Source organism: Acomys minous (assembly GCF_964271855.1).
Source record: "Acomys minous genome assembly, chromosome: 10".
Classification (NCBI taxonomy): Eukaryota; Metazoa; Chordata; class Mammalia; order Rodentia; family Muridae; genus Acomys; species Acomys minous.
In genome coordinates, this window is record NC_140491.1 from 103,314,488 (window position 1) to 103,331,056 (window position 16,569).

The 16,569-nt window shown below is 38.9% G+C and overlaps 1 protein-coding gene across 2 annotated transcripts; it reads left to right on the forward strand.

The window, feature by feature from the left end:
- Nucleotides 1-308: 308 nt before the first annotated feature.
- On the forward strand, nt 309-16,301 carry LOC311607574 (ankyrin repeat domain-containing protein 26-like). 2 transcript variants are annotated; one of them, XR_014782646.1, is made up of 10 exons: nt 309-787; nt 2,524-2,638; nt 2,795-2,968; nt 6,371-6,477; nt 7,637-7,774; nt 9,678-9,733; nt 10,967-10,995; nt 11,080-11,199; nt 11,472-11,603; nt 15,809-16,301. XR_014782646.1 is itself a non-coding variant. In XM_084799433.1 (9 exons), exons 1-8 carry the CDS (start codon nt 549-551, stop codon nt 11,197-11,199), a joined length of 978 nt encoding a protein of 325 aa, XP_084655559.1. In that variant the 5' UTR covers nt 309-548; the 3' UTR covers nt 15,809-16,291. The 2 variants fall into 2 exon arrangements, 1 of the variants encoding a protein (XP_084655559.1); XM_084799433.1 differs by lacking the exon at nt 11,472-11,603 and having other exon boundaries at nt 15,809-16,291.
- The last annotated feature ends 268 nt before the right edge of the window (nt 16,302-16,569 follow it).

Consider the following 16,569-nt stretch of genomic DNA (forward strand, 5'->3'; position numbering starts at 1 on the left):
AAACTTGACAGTAAACAAACCAATCTACTGAATGATGAATGAGTCACAGATGAAACTAAGAAAAAGTATTTCTTGTAACTAAATTGAAACGAAAACACAAGACAAGAAACTTTAAAAAAAAAAAACTTCTCCTAGATCTACAATGAAGGAGTGAAGTGAGCAAGGCCTCAGGAAGGAATGTAAGTGGCTTCTCTAGCTGATTATTGAGGGATCAGATTCTGCACATGCGCAGTGAGCATGTTCCTTGCTAGCACACAGGACTGCCCAGCTCTCTCTTGCCTGTGTGTTCCAGTGTTGCTTGGCAACCGAGTTCCCAACTGTTGCTGCAGTTGACAGCTTCTGAATCAGCCTGGAGCGTCCCTCCTGGGACCTTGTGGAGAGATTTGGCTCTGGGCTTACTTTGATATCGAAATCTTTAGGAGCTGGCACAGTATAAACTTTGGTTGTGGGTTTCGGGGGGAGCCATCGTGGAGTAGTCTCTTCTTTTGGGTTGGGGATGTGGGAGAAGCTTAACAGGAGGAAAGGGAGCCGCAAAGAAGACACTTACCATGCAGATGCTCTTCCACAAAAAAGAAAGGACGCCCCTGGGCTTCTGTGATGGCCTGGATAATATCTTCGTGGGCTTTGGGAGCAAGGATGAGAGAGGTTGTCGGCCGCCCAAATATCACACCAGATATGCACCTTACTATCGGATCCACAAGGCTGCAAGTACTGGGGACATAGAAACAGTGAGGAGCTTTGTTCTCCGGGGAATTTTTGACATGGAACAAATAGATTGGAAGTACAGGTAAGAGTGGGTTTGGAGCCTTGAGAGAGTTGTTAGGTACCTTGGAGGGAGGCCCAGTAACTCGGGAGATGGCCAATTTCCTGTCTGAGGTGAGAAAAGAGAAGCACCTGTCACTGATCTTAGGATGCACATTAAGAAGGGTGTAACACTCACCTGTTCCTCATTGACAGAGAAACAAATCAAGACTGATGCTTCACATCCTTGTCAGTTCTCCTTTTAGAGCACTTATTGGGCTTTTCAAGGGCTTCAACAAAATTATGTAGTAGAGCTTTAGTGTATCCATTCGGGGGGGGGGAACCCATACATAATATCTTCTGCATTGTGGGAAAATGCACAAGGAGAGAAATTTCTAGTATGTATCAACTTCCCATCTAAAAGCTTTTAAAAAAAATAAAACTTGATATCCTATGTCAGGGTATCATACATATGTTTTCATATGTATACAGGTGTGTACATTTTTTTATCAAGGAGACTTTAAACCATCAGATGGCTTTGTTTCCGTATTTATTTATTCACTTATTTCATCTATTTTAGTTATCTGTGCCATGTTCTCCTCATAACTTTCTGTACTCAGGTCCTCCTCCCTCACTAGTTTAAACACTCCTAAAAGGTTATCCGTGTCTTCCCGATAAGCCAATCATGTCCATAATAAGATTTGAGGATGAGTCCTGGTTTTCCCACAAGTGTTAACTCCAGTGACTTCTGTCAGGCAGTAAGGCTCACTGGCACCTTTGACAGTTCTCAATCACTCCACTCATCTTGACTTTCAGTTTTGTCCCCACTTCAGGCCGCTAGAGTCTCCCAGTCCTTCCTGTGCAGATGCAGAGATTCCCATTGTTCCTCCAGGGCTATCTCTTCAGGCCGCTGTGCACTGATGCCTTAAGAGAAGCAGGTGCCAAGAGCACTGTCCAGCTCATCCTAGTCCTCCAATCACCAGGACTGTGGCATGTGATGCTGGGTGCTCCTTGACACACACAGTATGTTGTCCAGAAGGGTGGCAGCAGGGTGCCTCGACACTGCTCTGTGCTGGTCAACAGGAAGAATCTATATTCTAAACCACACAGTTCGCATTTGGGGCATGCTGATGCTGGTGAAACTGGCTGCTCTATGTAATAAAAGGCAATACAGAGTGTTCAGAAAAAAATTAAAATTTAAAATGCAGGGTCATTAAATGATATCTGGTGATTATAATTACATGTCTAAGTTTTTTATTAATTTATTCATATTATATCTCTATGCTTATCCCATCTCTTGTATCCTCCCATTGCTCCCTCCGTCCCTTCCATTTTCCCCTTACTCTCCTCCTCTATGACTGTGACTGAGGGGGACCCCTGTATATGCTCATAGGGTATCAAGTCTCTTCTTGGTAGCCTGTTATCCTTCCTCTGTGTGCCACCAGGTCTCCCCATCCAGGGGACGTGGTCAAATATGAGGGAAGCATGGGAGAATGGCAAAGTAGAAGGAGCCAGAGGGTCCTAGAAACCTACAAGAAGAACATTATGATAGGCAGATTTGAGCCCAGGGGCCCTGCTAAAACTATGGCACCAGGCAAGGACAATACAGGCTGTAAACTTCAAACCCCTACCCAGATCTAGCCAATGGACAGGACATTCTCCACAGTTGAGTGGAGAGTGGGGCATGACTTTCACATGTACTCTGGTGCCTCATATTGACTACATGTCTAAGTTTTAAGGAAATGCTTTTGAAGTTCATAAAGGTCCCTGTCATGCTCACAGGACTGCCCTGCATTTTGCCTCCGTCTACGGCCATCCAGAAGTGGTGACTCTCCTGGTGCAGAACAACTGTGAGATTAATCCAAAGGACATTAATGGTGCCACACCTCTAATTAAGGTATATTACAACCATTAGCTTCAGATGATGTGAATTTGAAATACATTTTTACAAGAAAAATGAAGCTATGTCATTTGAATGTAACTAAATAATGGAGCCTGTGGAATGCTGGTCTCGAATTCTTTAACAATCTGTGCATTGTCATCACATCCACAGGCTGCACAATGCAGACAAATGGAATGTCTTGACACTCTGTTGAGTTACGGTGCCGATCCAAATATTATGGACTGTTGTGGCAACACCGCTCTGCACTATGCTGTTTACAACGGAGACATTGGAATAGCTGCGAGGCTGCTAGAATTCAAGGCAAACATTGAAGCAATGAACGAGGTATTCAACACCTAGCTTTAATACTGTTGGATTTGAAATGCACAAATTTTCAACATCCACGCGTATGTAGAGTCAATTTTCTGTGCTTTCATAGTTCTAGTCCTCAGATGGAAATGTTTTGAAATAACTCAATCATTGAAGATGCCACTTTAAATATTGGTACTTTTAAAGAAGTATTACACAATGCAGCTTTCTTGAATGCATTTCTGACAAACATCAAAAACTGGAGTTTGCTAAAGCACCAATTTGCCTGTTTCCAAGTCTCACAAAAGCATTATCTTTACTAGTTTAAAATGGCAACTAAAGTGGACATTTGCCTTTGATATCAACTTTATCTTTTGTTTGTTTGCTTGATTATTTCGAAACAGGGTTTTCTGTGTCACATCCCTGGCTGTTCTGAACTTGCTTTACAGACCAGGCTGACCTCGAACTCACATAGATCCACTTGCCTCTGCCTCCCTAAGTTCTGGGATTATGGACGTGCACCATCATGCCGAACTTCAGCTTTATCTTAAATAAGAAAGAAATGATTTGTGATAAATGGACAACTCTATGCTGCAGACAAGTTGTGTCACAGGACCAAGCTGAGTGGTAAAATCAAAGGAGGAAAATAGAAAGGGGAGTTGATGAGAAATAGTCATACAAAATTGGAAATTAGACAATTGAGGGGAAAAATGAAGAAGGCTGGAGGTTTTTTTGTAAAATAACTCACTTTATGTATATTTCTTCTGTGTTCTTCAGTTTAATGAGACTAATTCCTAATTAGAGGCCATTCCTAGTTTACAAGCATGTCCAGAGGTAAATTTTAGTAGGACTCTGAAGAAATAAGACTGTCAAAGAATAGGTGGCAATTACACAGAAAACGGGAAAGTAAATGATGCACCATAAAAATCTCTCTTTTGGCTAAATCCTGAAGTGGAAAAGAGAACTGGTCTCCCTGTAGGAGACAAGGTGAAAACAAGGCAAAAGCAATAACTAACCTGTGCAGCACAATGATCTGGAGACAGTTCTGACAACACACAGTTGAATAGACTTTACCTGTAATGTGAGAATCAATGACCTGATAAGACACAGGCATGAGTATTTAAAAATGTTTCCTTCAGCTTCTTCAGCTCCTAGAAAATAATTTTGTATGCCTGAAGGAAAAATGTGAGCCTCACGCAAAGTGAAGTTTTGTTTTGGTTTTGGTTTTGTTTTGTTTTGTTTTATAAAGGGTTAAGAACTCTGCGGAGTCGGCAGATATAAACAGTGTTCTCCAGGAAATGAATCCATAGCTAAACTCCATAGTGATCCTTTTGAAAAGTTTTAATTAAAAAAATTTTGTGCATGAGTGTTTTGGCTTTGTGTGTATTAAGGGTGCAACATGTACTCAGTAAGCCGCTGTATGGGTGCTTAGACTTGGGCACAGGTCCCTTGGAAGAGTAGACAATGCTCTTAACCACGGAGCCATCTCTCTAGCCCAAGATGATTCTTACAGAAATGTGGGCTTCCAGTTGCTCTCAAGTAATCCAGGTCAGACTGTTTTGAGCTCATTTTATTATTTGTTTCCTGTGACGTAGGTATCCTCATTGTCTGAGGCTCACAAGTGCTCACTTTGCTAGGGACCCCTTCACATTACCAGATGTCATCTACTTAGCCGAAATATGTGTTTGCATCAACAGTTGTTTAATGGTGTCTTGTGATAGAGATTTTAAATTTTCAAGACAATTTATAGAAATATAGTCTTAGTGCCAATGAATGAGATTGAACTTTAGATGTTAACAGTTGTCATCAATTTCACTTTTTCTTTACATCTGTCTTAAATACACTCACATTGAAATGCCTGTATATGCTATTAGGTTAATTGTAGTTAACTCTGAAAGGTTATAACAATTGCAAACAAAGTTCTGTATTTATGTACCAATGAAGGTAACCTAGTGGCTTTCCCCATCATAAAAGTAATATGTGTAGATCAGTATTAAAATGATTACAGATAATAATTCACTCCTGGCATTTGTTTTGCTTAAAGCAGCTTGCAGTAGTAATTAACATGGAAGCAGAATAAAAATAGACTAAAAGTTTCTGAGCAAGGCATGAGGTTGTAGTTCCTAGAATCATAACACTTAGGATATTGATGGAGGAGAGCTAGGAATCTAGCCTGGTCTAAATAGTGACATCCTGTCTCAAAAAAGCAAAAATCAACTATAACTAAAACCCCAAAAAACCCAAAAGTAGTTATGCCTCAGAATCATGAGATCACCATCCTCACCACCACCACCACCATCATCATCACCATCATGATCTTTATGAGACAGACTCTCACTGTTATTCAGCTCTAGATATCCCTGAACTCACTATGTAGATCAGGATGACCTTGATATCAGATCCATGGGCCTCTGTCTCCCAAGGGCTGGTATTAAAGATGTATGCCTCATACCCTGGCCCAAGATTATTATTATAATTGAGAATGAAATTTCTTTCTTAGATTTTTTTGTTCTGTTTTTATTTTTTGAGAATGGGTTTCTTTATGTAGCCCTGGAACTCTGTAGACCAGGCTGGCCTCAAAAATCACAGAAATTCACCTGCCTCTGCCTCCTGTGTACTGGGATTAAAGGCATGTGCTGCCATCTATAGTGAGAATGAAATTTTTTAGTGAGCTCTCTAACAGTTAAACAAGACTCTTATTTTATAACAAGAGCAATCAAAGTTCTTTTGAATCCTGTTCACTTAAGTGAGAGTTTGAATTCCACCAATGTTGGTATATCAAGCTCTGGCCCTGTACACAAAGGGAATTAACCAGTTTCCTCTGTACTGCAGGAAACCTCAGATCCATCTCAAAACTCTCAAAACACCACATCCCTTTAGCCCTACATCCTTAAGTGCTAATGATGTCATAAAAGGCAGTTGAAAAAACATAGAAATTATGCACATTAAAAGATTTCTCTATTTGAGTTTTGTCACATTTCCAGACAAGCAATCATGCAATCTTTTTATTGGGCCACAGGACACCTGGAGAAGAGACCTTTCTTTGTAACATAGGCCAATATGCAATATTGACAGGGGAATTTAGTTTATTTGCCAGAAACAATAAAATGTTGGGGGCTGTGGGTTTTGTTGTGGATTGTTGAAATAAGGATACAGAATCAGGATGCTCTTGCTTAGATGGGAGCAATCACATGACCCCCCAAAAAGCCATGACACATGCTTTAACAGAAGCAAAAGCTGTGGAAACAAAGTGTTTACCATGAAGTTGGGAATGAATCTATGTGATCACTCTAGGTGGGGGGATTTCGCGGAAAAGGGGGAGCACATGTGGAAGTCAGTGGGCTGAGGAAGAAACTGCCAGCCATTTATTGCCAGCATTTATGATTGTGTGCTCGACATTTATTAACTTTCAGATCATCACTAATTGTGTTTTGGCAGAACAAGATCACACCACTTTTGCTTGCTCTGAAACAAAACAAGGAGAAGATGGCAGAGTTCTTAATCAGCAGAGGGGCAAATGCAGAAACCTGCGATTTCCTGGGACGGTAAGAAGGTCTTTGAACTTTAGTGGTGATTGAGTTGATACTGTATACATCACCTGAGACATGCCGTTAAATTAGTAGGGAGAAGAATTTAGCTTTTACTTAGTGAAGTAACAGTAACCTAGACCATCCAATTGGTACAAAAGTAGTTATTCAGTGTGAACAACACACAGACAATGTACAATATTTCCTGATTGTACTGCATTTTATTCACTGGATAGCTTATGTAGATAAATGGGTTTCATATTCTATTTCTTTTTAAGATCGTGGTTTTAATTTTTGAATCACAATGCTATTCTTAATGGCCGTGTAGCATTTGTCATCCATGCTTTGTATATGCTGCTTCCTTAAAAAGAAAAACTGATTGGATGGCTGTTTCTATTAAATTTGTTTGCAAAGTATTGTTTGGTTATCCCTTAGTGACTATGAATTTCTATTACCCCATGGTACTGCACTTCTTCCATTTTCCCCTTTATTTTGAAACTTTGACTAACATTTGGCGTGGTCAAAAGGATAAAAAAGCTACTTTTTTGAATAAATTTGGATGAGTAAAAATCATAGTTGGGTGATGAGAAGAAACCTCAATATTCACACAAGACTGAATTTAATTCCACCTTAGAAGTGTTGTCCATTGTTAGATATATTTTCTGATTAAGAAAGCATAGTTATACCCAACCATATTACATTTTATGTCCTATTTAGTTCTAATATATAATCATCTCCTACAAACATCATTACTACCATTATTATTAAAAACAATTATTTTGTAATTAAACTATTTTCTCTTTTGATCTTCATCTCACATATAAGTTACAAAACATTACATCAGACTCAGGAAGAATTGAGTAATTCTTTACTTAAATATTCATCTCCTTTGATAAGTAGCTTTAGTATCTGTGGATGAAAGGACAGAGAATTATAGCTTCTACTTTGGATACTGCTACGTGGGAGAATGGGATTTCTGGTCCCCTCCCCCTTGTTTTTCCCAGAGACACTTTACAGGATGATCATTTGAGCCCCAAGATGTTAATTTTTTCTGTTGGTAAATGGTTAATTGTATACACACAAGCAATATTTTTCAAACTGGTAAAAGATATTCATTGAGATGTTTAGCAACTTTACTAAAGTACCCGACAGCAAAGCTCCACCCCTGCTCTTTCAGAAACAGCCTCATGTACGCTGTAAGGTGCGGGTCCGAGCACATCATCAAGCTGCTTCTTCAAAGACACATCGATACCTTTAAGAAAGATGCTTTTGGATGGACGGCTAAACGCTACGCTATTGAGAGTAAAAGCAAAGTGTGAGTGTTCCCATTTACTTGTTAATTAACATGAAACAGATACAGAGTAATTACAAATAATGCACCTTGTGTGTTTAGTTTGGGCTGTTTTGGAATGGCAGTTATATAGACTATTCCGTTATCCAGAACTTGATCAAAGCTGTTGATGAATTAGAAGTAGCAATGGATACAGGATTCTTTTGTCCCAGAACTTTTAGTGTGGCTATGTGTGTGCAGTGTTGTGGATGCTGACAATTGAGCCTGGGGCTTCACATGCATTAGGCAAGTATTTTATCAAAAGACGATAGACTTGCTCTTTGGTTAGGACTTTTTAAGCTCTGTAGGTGAAGAAAGTTTGTAAGTCCCCAGTCATGAGACTAGTTAATGATGTTCACCAAAAGAAAGCCAGGGTTGTCCTAGAGAGATGATGTCTCAACCGTTAAGAGCACTATCTGCTCTCCCAGAGGTCCTCAGTTCAATTCCCAGCAACCAGGTGGTGGCTCACAAACATCTATTCTGGGATCTGATTTTCTCTTCTGGCAAACAAGTGTACATGAAGACAGAGAGAACTCATATATAATAAATAAGTAAGCAAATAAATAAATTAATTAATAAAAAAAACCAAAACCCAGGGTTGATTTATTTCATGCTATGGGTAACTTCATTGCAGGAAATGCACATATACTCAGCAAAAACATTCTTAGTCCCAGAACACAATGGACACCCAGCTTCCAGTGCTCTGTGTGTTGGGCATTCTTACTTTGAAATGTCCTTCTAAGTCTTTCCGTTGGTCTTTGCCACACAATTTGCTCCTACATTTTACTTTCAAAGAGATAGGGCCAATTGGACATTTGGACTCCCTGGGCATCCTATAGAGACTGGAATATGCCAGGAGTCTGAGATATAAGGAGAACTTGTTGATACCAAGAACTCTGAGTGATCGCAGGGTCATGAGGCTATCTGGAGACATAGTACAATAAGAAACACTTGGATATCTGAGTGAACTGAGCATTTGAGGGACCTGGAGGCATTTGGAGATCTAAGGTCGCTGGAAGTCCTTGTGAGTCTGAGGGCAATGGGTGGTGAGCTGGGTGTTCAGTAGACTTAAGGGTGAGGAGTTAGTAAGATCTAGGCAAATCGAGATGTTGGGTACCATTGAGTATGGTGAGATGTGGGAGGGTACGGACATGTGATGCACCACAAATCCCAGGAAATCACTTGGAATCTGTTTATTGACATCAGGTCCATTCCAGTGTTTTGCTAACTCAGGAATTTTAAGTCGTTTTTCTTTACTATCCAAGCATTTTGCATTTTTAGTCGAAATATAACCTATGCCTTTGAGGTATGAATAATTTCACATTGTTGTTAACTAGCTATTTAGACCTTGAAATGGTAGATGGATGATTTTCTTTGAACTATATGACAATAGCTATAACAAAAGCAGACTTTGATGCTTTTTGGTTAACTTCAACATAAGAAAATCAGATCTTGTTGAGTGTTATTTGAGAGTCTAAAACAATTCAGCTTTAAGAAACAAATGATCTTGTCCCTCTTCCGTTTGCCACGCATCCCTCATCATATCTTATTTAATCCTATCAGGTTGATATGTCCAATGCATGCACTGGAACAAGCAACTATTGGCTACAAATGTAGGATTTCTTCTGAGTTCTATTATGTTGAGAAAACTTAGTTCACGTACGAAGGTGGCTTGCTCTTGAGTCATGACCCTTCTGCTTTGTTTTTTCCTTGTTTGGTTCCAAGCTTAATGCAGTAGAGAATCCACGTGTTGGTGGCCTATATTTAAAAATTCTGGTAGTGTCATGGCTAATGTGTGGAATGCTCCTCCAAGTGTAATGTGACAGGCAGGTGTTTTCCATCATTACTGAACAGTAGAGTGATTTGCTGTTCTTTTGGTACCTGACAGTAGGAAGCTACTTATAGACCATGATGAAGCAGAGGACCTGAAACACATATGTTCAGGTAAGACATCTGACAGTGAACTATGCTTGGGTTCCCAGCTGGAAGAAAGAGTGAGGAACATTCGAAACCGAATAGAAATTGCATTATTTTTCCCCTAAACAAGGATTCTCTTCAGATCACATTGTAGCTCATAATTGGCACAGTGTCCATTTAGACACGCCTTGACTAAGACTTCTGAATTATGTGACCTCTTCAGCCTGCCTCAATGATGACATTATTTGTACTTAAATCTTCCAGGAGCCTGAAGATGAGCTTGATAATCCTCTATGTGTTCCTCTTCCTAAAGTGTACACTGACTGAATAGTTCTCTGATTTTCACACTTAGTGGAAATGTTAGTACTCCCATTGGAATGGGTGGCTGAGCATAGCTCTTTGGGACTGCTGGAACTTAGCTCTGAAATAGTTACAAGTCAGGACAGCAACAGGACAGAAGTACACTAGTAGAAAATATGAGCACATATTTTTATTGATTTTTAACTTAATGTACAAAGCAATGAGTTTAGTCTTGACATTCACAGTGCAGTACGCTTGGCCTTCTTCTCCTACCACCCTTCCCCATGCCTCTCAGTCCTCTGTACAGTGGTCCTCTCCCTCCTCCCAAGTATTCCATCCTTCTTTCATGCCGTGTGTGGGGAACACATGGTAAATAAAGTTATGATTTAGAAGTGTCCCCAGTGAATGTAAGTAATGTACAGAAAGTATCTGTATCACAGATTACTGTCTTTTTCAGGGAATAGGTTTATGACGCAAGGCTCCCTTGTCCCTGGGGAAAGGGTTTTGCAGGATAAGTAGCCGTATTTAGGCACATTTGGGAGTCTTGAATGGAAGACTGTAAAAGCTGATATTATGTTGCCTCAGTTATTCTTTTGTGAGTTTAGCCCTGAAGAGGAATGATATAGGTTATGCATCACTAGATTCAGGAAGACAGTGCTTTGGTGTTTAATAAGCCTGCGTGCCGAGGCTAGTAGGTTATGTAACACACAGGCAACAGATATCATCAAATCGAGAAACATCGAGGCCTTTTCACATTTTTAGTCGTGTTGCAGGCCCAAGTGAGTTGCTGCTATTGCTTAGCACAGTTTTTAAGTGTCTACTGTATCCTGATGAGCTACCAAAATTCAAATATTTGATGAGAGCTACAGGCATGAGAATTGTGCTCACTCCTGAGTCTTTGTGAATGTTGACTGTCTCTGCTGTCCGCATGAACTGATTACATCTCCTTTTGCTTTTTAGAGGCTATCAGGAAAGTGGCGTGCTCAACGGTAATGACTTTTATAATATCACTGAATTACTAAATCGCGACTGTATGACACATATGTAACATTTAACACTTTCCTGTTTCAAAGCCCATCCCGCCAACCACGGAAGTGCAAGATTCTCCTCAAAGTGAAGCTGCGGAAAAGGCCGAGGAAAGACCATCCGAGTCAGATAAACCTGACAGTGTAAGCTACTTTGAAAAGAAGTAGGTGAGTTATTAATGCGCCCAGGCTGCCTATCCCAAATGCTCTGCATTCACAATGGCATGTTATGACTTGTAGCAGGACAAGCACCAGTTTTGCATCAATATTTCACCAAAAGGTAACTACAGGCACATAGGAAACGGTTTTCAATGAATATGAGTTTCACCTTAGATTCTCTCTTTTTATCTTTCAAAACCTTAAATTTACCACTCTGGGATCTCTGTCCCTTACAGGCACTTTTGAGGTAAATTATAACAGCCAGTTATATTTTCCCACAGTTCAAACCACTAGAACAGTGCAACACTGGAACAATGGGGAAGAGAGCTGTATAAATAACGCCACGGTGACACTTGACCACTTTTCAGTACAAGCTGAAAAAACACATCAGACATGTTCGAGGTGCAGCTAAGGTGACATTGCTGCCTTCAGCCCCAGGAAACCAGGCAAATGTTTGCTTGAACCCAGAAGTAGGCTTGATACATATAAGATACCTTCTTTTCATAAACTAGAGGAAAATCCATTTCAATTTGAATGGGATAGTAAATCATTTATTAATGGTCCCAGTCATTGTCTAGGTAATTCAGTGACCTCACCAGTTAGTATGTGACCATAGAATATAATATTATATTACTGAGTACAATGCTCAAATATAAAGTTATACCTTTCCAAGTTTCTGATTTGTATGTACGTTACTTTCCTTTTTTTTCTTCCTTCTCTCTTTCTCTGTGTTTTTAAATGAATTTCTGGAATTTTAACCATTCTGTGCATGTATGCAAGGCAGTGTGAACATGTTCACGCCCACTATACTTTGCTCATCCTCCACATCTTCCTGTTATTATAAATAATTCTATTTCTGTAATTTTCATTTTCCCTTGCATCTTTTTTGGACCAGAGACAGTTATTCCCATCTGTGTGGTAAGCATACAGTGTACGAGTACTCTGACCTTGGTTCTTTAGCTTAGTAAAAAAAAAATGAGAAAGGAAACATTTAATGGAAAATATCAGCAAGAGCTGCTTTAATATGGAAGAGGTGGAACACAATCTGCCGAAGCAAAACATTGAAATTGTTTGCTTATGTCCCTTCCTATCTTATAGTTAAAAAAATTACTTACCACTTAGTTACTAGTGTTTGTGTGCATGCCTAGGAACACGCATGCAGCAACACACATGTTGAGGTCTGAAGACAACTTGTGTTCCAGGAATTGAACTCAAATCACTGCACTTCGCAGCAAGCTCCTTTGCCTTTTGAGCCATATCGCCTGTCCAAGTCTTTCATACTTCCCAGCAGGTTTGAGTTCTTCAGGACTCATTTGTTTGTTTCTAAATTTTTAAACAAATGTCCTTTTGCAGTGGAGTTAGATGCATGCTAAGTGTCTCATGGAACTTTACTTCAGTTTACGCCAGCTTCATCTCAGTTCTTGTAATGCTGTGCTCTATTAATTCCCCTGGCTCTACTTATTCTTATGAACTTTACATCCATCATCACTACATTCAGAGTGACAGATTACCATTGACAGCATGAATAAAAAAATGCTTTAGAACATCTGTAGCCAAGACTCCAAAATATGCTTTCATTATTTCAATGTAAGGCTGATTATACCAGATTTCATACTTAGCCTTCTCTTCTGGACCACTTCTCTGGCATTACTGGGCATCCACTGATGACCTCATCAAGCACATCTATGTTGTTGGCTGTTATGTAGCTCATGTAGGACTTTCCTTCCATTCCTACCTTGTACACTCTTACCCTTACTAAACTATGTCTGCCCAAATTCACATGCCATGTTTTAAGTAAGGTAATACTTCTGTGTGGAGGAAAAAGACTAGTAAGTGCCTGTGAGAAGTCAGGGTGACAGGAACAGGGACAACGTAGAATCGTCATTCTACAGTGTGTGCGTGGAGACGCCATGAGGAAGACCACCACTTTGTACACAAACTTAGAAGAAGAATTACAAGTCTTCGGTTCTGTTAGTTAGTCTGCTCTGTCCTGTTGCTGCCTTCACGTGGTATTAGTTTCAGAGCAAATGCTTCAGCAGCCCCAAAGAGCCACGCTCAGCCACCCATTCCAATAGGAATATCAATGCTTGCAGTAGGTGTGAAAGTCAGAGAAATATTCAGGTAATGTGCACAGTGGGAAGAGGAGCCCATAAGGAGACCATCCAACTCAGGTACAAAACTGCAGTTCTAGTCACTTGGAACAGCCTAGGTGAAATTTTAACACTCTCAGGCTTCCTGTTCTAATTCCACTAAGCCACACACAGGATGGTGAAATTTGTTGTACCTGGTGCACAGGTGCTGTCATTGACATCCAAGTTGCAAAAAGATGTGTGTGAGATGTTGAAAAAATGAGCCCCAAGGGAGATTTTTCTCCTTTTCTGTTTCAATGCCCTACAACCGTTTTGACTCTTTGCTCACCATAGGCCCTTAAGAAGGTTAATCATGAAGGTTATCAGATACTCCTAAAACCTAAACATGCTGGGACTCGATGCTACTGAGGACCTTGTGTAAGACAGTTACATATGAATGTGTCATGGTGAGATATGGGTATCTAGAATAATCTTCAAAAAATCAGTCAAAATAGAAATAAAATGCCTGAGATGCAAATGCCAAGACACAACCTAGAGTCTCAGATTCTGGAGGCTGGAGTCCTAGACTAGCTTCGACAGATAGCAAGATTATTTCTATTCAAAGATGGGTAGAGTAAAGCCCATGTTAATCATATCATGCAATTTGTCACTTATTAATGATTCAGAGGTTTTTCCAGTTAACTTAGTGGTGTCATCAGATATGTATCTGATTATAGAATATAACATTATATAATTAGATATGATTTATAAGTCCAAGCTTATATATACTTCAAAGTGAACTAATTGTACTTAAATATTATTCACTTATATATTTTCTCATTTGCTTGTTTTTAAATCAGTTTAGGGCATTTCATAACTGTATAGAAAGCAATGTGACCAAAGCTACTCCCGTTAAGCTCTCTTCAACTCTGCTGACCTTACCTTTGTCAAATAACTGTCACAAATAATCACTATATTTTCTTTCTTTCTTTCTTTCTTTCTTTCTTTCTTTCTTTCTTTCTGACCAGTAGTATATGGTTTTCCCCTAGGTCCCTGGGATATCTAGTCTCAGGTTCTAGGTCACTCAAGCAATGTTGGGTACGGGTTCCATCTCCTGGAGTGGACCTTCAGTCAGATCAGTTATCCAATGGTTATTTTTAAAAAGGTTATTCTTGTTTACTATTTTTATAATGAAGTATTTACACAAAATTTAGTATGCATATTTGTATTATATCCCAAATATTAGAAATTTTATGTTATTATAACTGCATTCTATCTATAGACACTAAACAAAAGCTGACAAACAAAACATTTCCTCTTACTTTGCTTCTTCTGTCATTCTCAATATTTTAGAGTTCTATGTACATACACATTACCATGGCAGAATAGTATATTTTTATACATATTTTCCTTTTAAACTCATACGCTTGCCCTGAATAAAATCATTTAATGTGTCTCATAATGTCTTCATGTAGACATGTCTTTAAATCCTTTGAATGACTCAAATTTCCTGTCTCTGAAACTAAATAGAATGCATGTACATTTGCTTGACTCCATTACCCTATTTGCCCTCTATTTCCCCTTTATTGAAAGTGCTATCAAGTGAATATTGTGATCGGAAGCTGTGCAGCTGCTGGACTCGAGCCCTCCTTCCAGTTTCACTCTTGGTTTTCTATCTGATTGCCAGGTTCATGCAAAGGTGACTACATTTACTGCCTACTTATCATCATCATCATCATCATCATCATCATCATCATCATCACCCTTATTATTTGTGTGCATGAATTTGGATTTCAGTGAGTGCGAAAATACACATGCCATTGCATGCCTGTGGATGTCTGAGGATGACTTTGGGAGTTTGTTTTCTCCATTCAGCAGACATTCTGAGAACTGAACTCAGCCTTCTGTATCAAACACTGTTTTCTCTTGAGCCATTTTGCTGGCCTGTTATCAACTGTTTTGATGTACTTTTTTCTTACCCTTCCTTCCTACATCATGGTTACTTGCCTGCCATTACATAGTTGCAAGTCAGACTTGTACACAAGTGTTTCTTCTGAAATAACTTGGGTTTTACTGTGTTATTTGTCTATGCGGTGAAGACAACTGCTCACCTATCTAAAATGAGGAATTTCTCTTGTGATTTGGACTTGATCTTCCTCTTCTACCAATCCACTTTTTGTTCATGATGGGTTGTGTACAAGGCCCTGTGTATTCTCCCTCTTTGCTTTCTCTGCCTTTCAAATTATGTGATGTTTAGAGAATTTCTTAAGCTTCACAGGAAGAATGGATTCTTTCTTATGTGAATGTAGAAAGTTCTCTTCAGAGATGGATATAATGAAATAAACTTTTCCCATCAGTTATCACATGTCACTGGCTCTACTTGAAAAAAGAAGTTAGTCTCCCTCACCTGGATTTTTAAGGGATAGTGCCTGTCACATGATAGACTGTACATATGCTTGTCTTAGTGACTGATAACGTGAGTGAGTGGTGGGGAGAACCACTGAAGAAATATAATTTCTGAAGTTTGCTTCCTTCACTTTTCATGACAGGAAGAAGAAACAAGGCAGCCAGTAGAAGAAAGTAATAAAGAATGGAATCTTTCCAGGAAGCAATGAATAATGACAACTTTACATATGCTAATAGAAAGAATACAATAACAGCTATGACATTTGCAAATGTGCATGAAAAGTGTTTGATGTCCAAGTACTAATAAAATAAAAAAGTCCAAACGTGCATATTCTCAAAAAACCACTGCTTTTAAATCTTTTCTTCTTTAGTTCCTACTATAACAACGTTTTCCTGCAAATGCTTCAAACATCTGAAATTTTATCTCACTGTCTTATCACAATATTCAAACATCAAAATGTAGTGATAAGATATATTTAATACACACATATCTGTAAGTGTATGCCTATTTAACTGCTCTGTAACAAATGTTCTCTTTAATGTTTCTGTGACTATAATGTATAGACAAGACCTCCATATTCCAGAAAGTTGAAGATTCAAATGAGGATGCTGAGGTTGCCAAATGATGGTTTTGTTTTTAGGAAAAAAAAAGAATAATACATCTATAGTAAATTAATTTAGTTACACATCTTATGAACTAAACTTATTTTCTCATTTGTAATAAAATGTTACTGAGTCCAGTTCAATATAGAGGTTAACCTTTTATCTCCAGCTTCTCAGGGCAGTCTCTATAACTTAACAAATTTAATACGTTTGTTTTAGTAACTGATGCGTTGAATGAGTAATAGGGAAAATGACAAAACATAATTTCTTTACATTTTATTTTTTATTAATTTATTCAGAT

Bases quoted from the DNA above. Each gene is read 5' to 3' on its own strand.
- LOC311607574 (XM_084799433.1), top strand. From the start codon at position 549: ATGCAGATGCTCTTCCACAAAAAAGAAAGGACGCCCCTGGGCTTCTGT. The intron at 6,478-7,636 runs GTAAGAAGGTCT...CTGCTCTTTCAG, and splicing joins ACCTGCGATTTCCTGGGACG to AAACAGCCTCATGTACGCTG. The intron at 9,734-10,966 runs GTAAGACATCTG...TTTGCTTTTTAG, and splicing joins CCTGAAACACATATGTTCAG to AGGCTATCAGGAAAGTGGCG.